This window comes from Solanum pennellii, chromosome 1 (genome assembly GCF_001406875.1).
Source record: "Solanum pennellii chromosome 1, SPENNV200".
Taxonomy (NCBI): Eukaryota; Viridiplantae; Streptophyta; class Magnoliopsida; order Solanales; family Solanaceae; genus Solanum; species Solanum pennellii.
Window position 1 is genome coordinate 87,841,393 of NC_028637.1, and position 10,752 is coordinate 87,852,144.

The following is a 10,752-nucleotide window of genomic DNA, read 5'->3' on the forward strand; positions in this document are numbered from 1 at the left end:
CCCCCCCCCCGTCTCTCAGAGCGCCAGGGCCGCCAATTCTTTCCATTTTTCCTTCACCTTTTCGTACTAGTTCCTAAGTAATGTACCTTGTTTCCTAGTTGATTCTAACACTTTAAGGTACATCTAAACATCATGAATCATCCATAAACATGAGATCATTAACCTTAAACCATAATCCAATTCAAGAAAAGTTAAGATCAAAGTCAAACAGTTAAGAGTCAAGTCTAAAATTCAAGAAGCAAGTCAAAGCAAAGTTTTTAAAAGTTTTCAAGAGTCTTTAGCAAGTTTTTAACTTTGTTTTAAGACTCAAATTTCAAGCTAAGTAAAGAGTAAAGATTTGAAGTTATTTCTTCAATGAAGTATATGAGGACTATGTATTCCCCAAAGATGTTTAAAAGAAATATTTTCACATTTAACAAGAACGGAAACTGAGATTTTCAAAGAGCCTTCGGGCTAGTTTTAAGAAAAGAGTAGTAGCTTTCTGAATGAAACAAGAAGGAAATTGAGATTTCTAAGATAGCCTTTGAGCTAAATTTTGAGTATTAATCTCAAATCACAAAAGAAGTATGTTTTAAAAATATAAGAGTCAGTATATTTTGGTAGTAGTATTGAGCATCGAATTGAGAACGTGCATGGGTTTAGAAGCCACCATGAGTAGAAAAGGGTCATAGTTTTTAGATGAACCCTTTTCATAGTAGACTAGTCGATTTATTAGGCAGTTCAGGTCTTCTACCTTTGGCTAGGTATAGGATGTGCTGCCAGCGTGAGGTAGATTGTTGTATCATCACTATGTCTTTTATGTGATGGTTGTCAGTTAGAGAAACTCCCACAGAAGTTATAGTATTTTTACATACATCTCAAAGTTAATTGTATCTATTCACACCTACAAAGTTTACCACATGTTTTTAAACAGCTTTCTTTATATTGCACTTGTTTTTAAATTATTTTATATTGAATGAGTCAGTTATATGAGTTGAGTTAAGCTAGGTAAGTTCTTCAGTTTTCTTCAGACTCTTTCTAGCCTATTTGTTTAGCATTCCAACTCGCATACTCGTACATTCAATGTACTTATTCCACTTGTACTGCATCGTATTATGATGTAGATGCAGGTGACGAGAATCGGCATCCAGCGCACCATTGATCAGTTGAGCACTCCAGCGTTAGTTGGTGAGCCTCCTTGCATTCCGGAGGAACCCTTTTTATTATTTTTTGGTATTTTTCTTTAATTATGATGTTGTGGGGTCTATCCCATCCATCTCAGTTTTAGAGGCTTCATAGATAGACAGTCAGATGTTAGTCCTTCAGCCTTTTCATTTTCTTTCTATTTGTTAAGACTTGGGTTGCCACTTTTGACCAGTTGAATGTTTCTTTTAAAACATTCTCAGTTTTATCAGTTCAGTTGAATAATTGATCTTTTTATAACTATGTATATTGTCTTGTGCTAAGTTACGTAAGCCAGACCAAATGGTCCGCTTGAGGTCAGCAATGATTTTCGAGTGTCAGCAACGTTTGGGGTGTAGGCTCGGAGCGTGACAATTAATTTGTTTAATTATTAATTTATTAGACTTTTTTATTCAATCTACACAAATAAATCATAACAAGATAATTGTAAATAGCATAAATAATAATATTACCATTTTATATTCTAATATCATATTATAAAGGTGTTTAATATATTTCTAATAAGAAATATTGTGATGCAATTTTATAATAACTAGTCATTCTTTCAATCTTTATTTTAACAATTTCTAGATTTATAATCATATCTGACGATTCGGATGGAGATGATTCACCGAAAACTCATGGATTAACAAGCATTGCTGACAATAAAGTTAGTCTATTGAAGCATTTAATTATAAATTAACACTTGAGGTCTTAATAATATTAACATAGTCTATCTTAGAAAATGTGTACGTACATAATTATTACTATATGTTAATTAAGTGAAAGAAAAGGATTTACGTTTTGAGTTTTGAATGTTGAGTGTTTAGATTAAAGAGTCTTAATTATAGTATGCAAAGAGTTAAAAACATGTTATATTTACTAGGATAGACATTGATTCGAAGTTGATTAAGAAATCACAAGTCATTCAACCAAGACTCTGCAACCTATAGAATCGCACCAGATCGCATCGTCGTCAAGGTAATTACGCCTTACATGTTTAAAATAATTAAATTTAATTTATCATCACATTTTAAATTTGGATTTTGTTGGTAATTATTTTAATTTATTATAGGACAATTCATTTAAAAGATGATTCCACACAAGCACTAGCAAGAGCAGTTGTGATATAGGAAGAGAACAACAAAGAAGCGCGCAGGTATAAATGCCTATAAATAAATGAATTTTCAAAGATTTTTCAAGCAGGCGTGACAGGTATAAATGCCTATAAACAAATTTATTTTATTTAATTTCACAAATTCACAATTTATATAATATTTATTTCAATATACACAGGAAAGCAGCATATTATAAGGTCAAAAATACATTTCATCCTCAAATGGACTTTGGCGTTGTCAAAATTGCAGAAAAGATTTTTTCCATATAATGAGTCAACCGGACAGACCTTGGGAGGACAGGGTAAGACATAATTTGATTTAATATTGAATAAGTGTTTTTAACATTTGAATAAAGTTTTGTCGAATTTATGTGTGCATTGATGTACCTATGATTATTGCTTTGTATAATTTGTGTGAATTGGGTATGAAACATATAAATTCATTTGTAATATATAATTTCTGTATAAGGTATCAATTGTGTTTTATTTTATGTTTTTTTGTTTGTAACAACATATTAATACAATCATGTATTATCTCCGAAAGAAGGCAAAATACTCTCAGACAGTCACTTCTTACAAAACTGTTGATTGTTGATTTATAGCGTGGATTGATAACATTGAGAAACAGTGGAGACAGTCGGAATGCGACATGAGATGCATTTTCCCGAACCATGATGTTGGACAGTGCATTAGAGGATTTAAGCTGCTTGCTAACATTCCTTGGGATATGGTTGACGAAATAATCATCCCTGTCAACATCAGCGAGAAATTCCATTGGTTCCTTGTTGTATTCCGGATCAAACTTAGATGTCTACAAGTATATGATTCGATGATGGGAGGATCTATTCACAACAGAAAAGTTAAAGAAGCTGTTGAAAAACTTGCAACCATGATTCCAATATTTCTAACGAGCACAGGATTTTATGGCAAAAGGCTTAATTTGTATGCGAACAATCTCCCTGATTATCAACAAAAGTCTCATTTCCGAACCTCTCAGTATCAAGCATGTGACAGATGTTCCTCAACAAGAAGACTGTTCCAAGTATGTATATTTACTATATTATATTTACTTCATCTTAAATTACATCGGTTTATAGTTATTATAAATTTTTTTTGATTTCAAATTATATACGGTGATTGTGGTCTATACACATCTCTGTTTGTCGAGTACATGAGCAATGGTGTTTTTGACGTATTCGATATTGATATCGATTCAAAATATCATCGTCAGAGGTATGCTACATTACTTTGGCATTATGCAAAATCAAAGAATGATGAGGGCGCAATAAGTGAAAGTGAAGTTGGGGCACAGTTGCTAGCAAGAAGGGTGGACCTCGAACGCCTAACGAACAAATTATGAACGCCACCAATTATCTTACTCGAAAACTCCGTAATAGGAATTAGAAAACTTCATTGCACCCTGTACATTTTTTTGAATGACATATTTTTTTAACTTTTGAACTATTTATGTTATTTCCCAGTACTTTATTATTAATACTGATTGTTTTATATAAATTATCAATGAATATTAGCACTTATTAAATGTGTATGACTTTTGTATAAAATTTTGAATGCAACATGCAATATATATGAACATTGTATGAATAATGTATGAACATTATATGAATTATAAATGTCATATTATTGTTTGATGTATAGAACAGAAACAAATGTTATATATATGAACAGTGTATGAATACTGTATGAACATTGTATAAATGACACTATGCTTCAATGTATTTTTATTCTTTATTAAATGTGTAAGACTTTCGTATAAATTTCACATTGACTATGCAATATATATGACTTTTATATGTATGAATTGTATACTGTATTTCACATTTCAAAAAATTGTGTTGTATTGTTAGTTTGATTTGACAATTTTTTACGAAATCAAAATTTATAAATGTCAATGATAACAACTGCACTCAATAAAATAAAACCTCTGTCTAACATTTGAAACAACATAAAAACAGATGTAACAGTAAGAAATCATTGTTTTTGCACATGATAATTTGAACATGTCTTTCTATTGTGTCCAACTTGATGGCATCTACTGCAGGTGATTTTTGTCCTCTTGAATTTCACATCAGCAAACCCCTTCCAGCGTTCAAATTTGGTTCTTTTCGCTGATCGTTTTGGACCGAGTAACATCATTTTAGGCTCTGAAATATAACTTGGTATATCCCATGTACTTTCGCATGGGATAGGCTCGACAGGAATCGCATAAGCATCTCTGAAATCTTCAGGCTATAAAAAGCAGAACAGAAATCTGCTTCATGTAACTTTCTGTATCTGAGAATTGCAATTGCATGATCACATGGTATCTCATAATGTTGAAATCTTCCGCAACTACACATCCTTGTGTTCATGTTTACTATGTACTTCTTTGCTCCTTCGGCTACAGCATGCAGATCAACAGTTGAAGATATCACCCAACTAAAAGTTAAAATGTGATATTGTTGCCACTAAATATTGAGAAGTAAAATACAATTATTTATTATTCAATACAGTAAAATACATACCCTAATATTGCAAGACAATGCAATACTTTTCTATAGATAAAGATCATATTTTTTGTTATATCAGATGTTGTCTTATCAGCCTCCTTATTGTGCTTGTGAATCCACCTTTGAATTGTTATCCTCATAAATTCAAGAAGTGAAATTATCGATAACCTCCTTGCTAACCTGTTAACATTATTCAATGACTCGGCGATGTTTGAAGTCATGGTCCATGTGCGCTTACAATTCGAGTAAGCTCTTGACCATTTGCTATAACCAATATCAAACAAGTATGATCGTATGCGCGTATCTATCTGGTCTATTTATCCCATAATTGTCTCAAATTGTTGTTTTGTATAAGCTTTTGCCAATGTAAAAAATAAAATTTTCAAATCTTCATTATTTCTATTGAAATTCTTCAACACATTGACTGACAGATGCCATATGCAGGCATAATGTTCGGATTTAGGATATACAGTAGCAGTCCCATTCCATATGCTTTCGTTTCGATCCGACATAAAACACATGTTTTGTCTAACTCCATATGCTTCCTTAAACTGTTCAAAGAACCAAGTTCATGAAGCATCTTTTTCGGAATTCACTATCGCATACGCCAATGAAAGTATATGACCTGATCAATTTTTTTTTTGAAAAATATCACACAAATTAGAAATAAAATTTATGACATATCTTATTATATGTTATAATCGGAAAATCAAATAGGATCAAAAAATACCACCCTGATCCATTGTGCTGGCAATTAACATTGTACCACCATATGAACATTTTAATCGCCCCATCAACAACTACAATTGGCCTACAATACTCCCAACCTCTAATACAAGTTTCTAACGCAACAAATGCGTATAAAAATTTATCACCTTCTTTCCTTTTTATTTTTAAAAAGGATCCTGGATATGTTTGCTTCAAAATGTACAAATAACCTGAAATTTCTACAATTATATAATGCGACAGTTTACAAAGTCATATTATAATTTAATGGATACACAAGCAACACTTAATTGTTACAAAAAGGATACATACTTTCTACATACATCAAGGATACATACATAAAGTATACAAATTTTATACATAAAGAATACAAGAAACAGAACAGTCCAATTCATTAGGATAACATACTATATGGTCATTTTTTCCATTTAAACAATTAAAAAAATTATAAATTTATTTTTATATTGAAATTACCCGGTGATCTGGCATAGGACTCTGTTGGATCTCCGCGCATCAACTTTATTGCTTTTTCTTTAGCTCTTCATGCATGTATGTACGTCAACGGCTCTTCATGCCTGTATGTACGTCAACGAAATGCCATGCAATTTCAACATATCAGCAGCTATATCCTTTGGAGTATATATCGTAGATGGATCAATGTACTTCGCCATTATCAAGACAGCTACAACGTCAGTTATCCTCTGACGTCTGACATACACTCTATCTCTAACAGAACAAGTGTGCTGAGCAATATACTTCCTAACTTTGAATAAATTTGATTTATTCAAACTAGATGCCCTCATCATCCAAGAACAAGTATCAGAAATACAATTCAGGTGATAACTGTTTCAAAATTAAGAAAATATAAATTTAAATTTTATACAATAAAACAAATCAAATAAAATAATATAACTTAAAATAGTTGTTTACACTTACTTAGATGCATTACAACGCGCAACACGAAAATTAAATTTTTTGACAAGTACAACATGCCTCATAACCTCCTTAAGTGTCTTCCTATTATTGTAAATATGATTATCAGCTACAAATAGGTTGGAATGGTCACATATTACATCATTATCTCTTTCACTATTATCATTGACAACTCCGTCTAAATTCATTCCGATCAAACGGATAGAATTGCTGGAGTATAAGTCAATGTTAGTCTGTGATAAACTAACATCAGAATTTATTCTATCAGTAATAATAACTCCATGGCCTTCATTATACATCTCACGATCTTTCAAAGAGATGCATAATGAATATTTTATAAAGAAATCCAAATTCACCTTCTTCTGATCTAGAAAAACCTTTACCCCAACATCATTATGAATTTTAATAGGTAGACACATATCGCTAACAATATATTTTATCTCAATAGAATTTATATTTTCTTCTATATTAAGTTGAGTTATTATAGCATTAACTAAACCAGCATAAAGAGTAGATGTATCATATATGATACCCTCCATCTGAAAATCGACGTATTTTTCTGTTTCACAACATTAAAATAACATTTAGTGCAACACGTTATATAATTGCAAAATAATTCATACAAACTTCATACACATTTAATATATCATTCACTCACATATACACTATTTCAATTAAACAAAAAAAATATAGTTTCTATACAAAATTAATACAAAACATATATTATAATTTCAACAGAAACATATACTGTAAGTTCAACAAAAAATGGACTTTCATACACAATTGATACAAGTTTCTTATAAATTTCATACACAATTAACACAATTTTCATACTTCACCAGTACACATAATTATATCTTCTTACTTTTTTAATATCACTTGTACAAAGAATTATATTTAATATTTCTTTGTCTAGTCAATAAACACACTGTACATTTTTCTATTTTCTTCACAAATCAATTAACACGCGAATCTTCAATTTAATTACAACTCAAACACATTTACATTTACTTATTGTTTTTCAAAGTATGCTATACGTAACATAATTGTTTCATCCAAAAAAAAACATACAAACTATATTTCAGATGTAACAATAATTTAAAAAAATCGAACAATTTTATACATGTAAAAAACAACAAATATAATTACAACCAACAATTTATAATTAAAACAAACAAATCATAATTAAAACCAACCTGATGAATTCCACTTTCCACCATGTGTAATTAATATCGACACAATGTTCTCCATCAAATCAAATCAAATTGTTTTCAACGCCAAAATTTAATCAATTACAAATAAAAAACGAAACTAAAATCTGCAAATATCAAAAGAATCGTGAAATTCTGGAAAACAAAATGACTTGTACGTTCATGCCAATCTGGTAAAGCTTTTTAAGGAATTAAATTAAAAATTAATATCATTTAAACTAATTAGAGAGAATTAAGACAACTAACTAATCTGAAAATTTTTAAAATCCCTTAAAACGTGCTAATTTATTAACAGTAATTAATAATTATATTTAATTCATTAAATAAATAATAAAGGATTCATTTTCCATTATTAGTTTGTCCGTTAATTTTTTTCATTTATTTTTTTTATTTTAACAACTCTTTTAATAATTTAAAATTAACATTATATTCTTTTAAAAAATGTTATAGCTTGATATATTAAATGTTATACAATGAAATTTAAATTCTGATGTTATAACTTAAAAATATTACTATAGAAAATGTCATATACTTTATTTGCACATTATTTACATATTTTAATTTGACTCGAAAAATAAAATGTAAACTATTGAATTATGATCATTGTATGAAGTGAATGTCAATAAAAATTCGTAAGATTAAATATGCATTAAATTTATATATTATTTTTTGTTTTAAAAAATCAAAATCTAACAATTATATTGCAGACATATCTTATACTTAATAAATATTTCATAAGTTATATTTTTTATAATCGCTTCACTGGTTAGAAATAATTTCTGAGGAATTTTGAACAGAATTTTGAACATAAAGTGTTTAGATTATAGTAGAGGAGGTTTTCGATTAGGGTTTAATTCTGATGGGCAAAATCCAGGATGATGTTACAGGAGAGAAAGAGGAGGTGTCAGTTATGGAGTATTTGAGGAAACAAGTTCCCGATTGGGATGATGAAGTCAAGTGTACTGCCAGGTTCAAGGCGTTCAGCGGTCAGAGAACTGATTGGGAACCCCTTTATGTTTTCTGGAGGGATTTGATCCTCAATGTGGCTCGACACCTTCACATCTTCATTATTCGCCCTTCTCAAGTTTGTTTCTCCTTTTTTACTTCTCCACTCTTCCTTCTACCATGACAAGAATTGACCCTTTTTTGGTGTTGTGAATGGAAGGTGCACGTTTGGTTCGATAGAGGAGGTCTCGTCCCTTTGTGCCTCGGTCAAGTACTGGTATGTGCCACTTTGTAAATTTTCATGTTGTTTTGTTGGGTTTGGAATTGTATTGCATAAAGATATAAAGGTGAGTTTGCGAATTTTTGGTTTGGGATGGAGGGAAGGAGTATGAGGTTTTAGTGGGAATTCTAGCAGTTCAACTTGAAGTTTATTAATGTATCCTCAAGTTTGAGTCTTTAATGTTTGTTATTAATGATGTGTCCGTGTTTGAAAAGTAAAGGTAAAAAGATTAAACTAGTGCTTCGAATGGAATAGTATTTTCTCCAATGTCAAGAAAGATTTTCTCAAGCTAGATTGTGTGAGTGATTCATAATTGGAGATAAAAGATTGAAGAAATCCAACCTGACAACGCAAAGGAAAGAGTTTCCAATAAAATTATGATAAGTAGAATTAACAACAAGATCATTTTCTGCATTACTGAATCAATAGAGAGAATGATAATTATGGAAGACTAGGGTTCCAACAACCAAGTGTAATCCCACTAGTGGAGTCTAGGGAGTGCGGTGTATATGCAACCTTATCCCTACCTTGTGAGGGTAGAGAGATTGTTTCCGATAGACCGTTGGCTCAAGCAAACTAGGGTTCTAACATAGAGGCCAAAAAAAAAGTGACTTCTTTTCATTTGCTTAAGCAGGGGTGGATAGAGTTATCTAGTACATCTATTGGTGGGAGAATACAGAAGTCTGGTGAAACTGTTGAGGTCTGTGCAACTTGTGCTTAATAGAGACTAAAAGGCATAGTATTAGGATTTTGGTGAATGGTCACCAAGGAGGATGGAAGGAATTCAATGATAATAGATGAAGTTAGCTTCAGTGCTTGTGCTAGAAGAGGAAGGCTTTGCTATAGAGCAATGAGTGATGGCAAACTTTCTTTGTGACCTCTATCAAAAGGAAAAGCAGATGGTAACGTTAGGAGAAGAGTATCTGGTCAAACTATTACTGCCATATTGATTTCCAACTGGAAGTTGTGATTACTCTGATTCTGGTTATTCATCAAATCTAAGCATGGAAGTGAATGAGATCCTATAATATCCCCGAAGAAGGTTTAATTTTATCACCATCAGCTTCGATTTATTAGGGGCCTACTTCTGTCTTTAATTTGAAGAAAAGAAAAGAAAAGAAAAAGAGAGCAAAGTACTTATAACATCTTATATTGTAGGAAATGTAACTTTTTGAAATGAAAGATATGAAGGATTGATTGACTTAAAGGAGATGCACACATGTGGAAGGAAGTTAGCAGCAAAAGATTATTTATTTTGCAGAATGGTGTATAAGAACCTAGGGAGATTATACTTCATTTCTTGATACTGAGAAAGATGAGTAACTCGAAGCAAATTGTAGCTGCAGATTAAGTGGCTGTATCAAGACTAAATGGGACAGTGATACCGAAACTGAAATATTGCTTGCATCACTGATTTTACTTGTTAATGGCAAAAACTTATACCATGTAAATATGGAATGATTCGTGTCTCCTGTAATTAGAAGATTTTGTAGGAAGGCAATTATTTCCTTCGTTTGTTTCCTCATTTATAATTTATTGTAAAGGTTATTTAAACCCTAATGGCTTAAGGGAATTATCAAGCAACATATTCCCAAATTTCTTCTTCTATTCTTGTTTCATATTATCGATTTGACCACTTAGAACTACTGATATGAACATGGAATAATTGTACTAATGCCTGATTCAGATTGGAATCAATTTAAGTATTTTGGACAAGACTAAGGCAAGCTCAGTAAAATGCAAAATTGAGAGAGCTGATAAGAAGGTTAAATAGGAAGAGTGAGAAAGAACAGTTAAGAAGCTTTTGCTCTGCAAGGAAAAAATGAGGCTTGTCTTGAATTGTTGCATGAAGTTGGATGGGGGGGGGGG

The 10,752-nt window shown here is 31.2% G+C and overlaps 1 protein-coding gene and 1 pseudogene across 2 annotated transcripts in view; one reads left to right on the forward strand and one right to left on the reverse strand.

Annotated features, from left to right (window-relative positions):
- Positions 1 to 5,483: 5,483 nt before the first annotated feature.
- LOC114075563 lies at positions 5,484 to 6,746 on the reverse strand (annotated as a pseudogene).
- A 1,648-nt stretch (positions 6,747 to 8,394) lies between these two features.
- Positions 8,395 to 10,752, forward strand: part of LOC107011429 (charged multivesicular body protein 7) — a 6,658-nt gene continuing 4,300 nt past the window's right edge. The window contains exons 1-2 of one of the 2 annotated variants that reach the window (XM_027914185.1): positions 8,395 to 8,742; positions 8,824 to 8,880. In XM_027914185.1, the coding sequence (XP_027769986.1) occupies positions 8,518 to 8,742; positions 8,824 to 8,880 (282 nt within the window). In that variant the 5' untranslated portion in view covers positions 8,395 to 8,517. The remainder of the gene's footprint in view (positions 8,743 to 8,823; positions 8,881 to 10,752) is intronic. The other variant, XM_015210940.2, reaches the window with a different exon arrangement.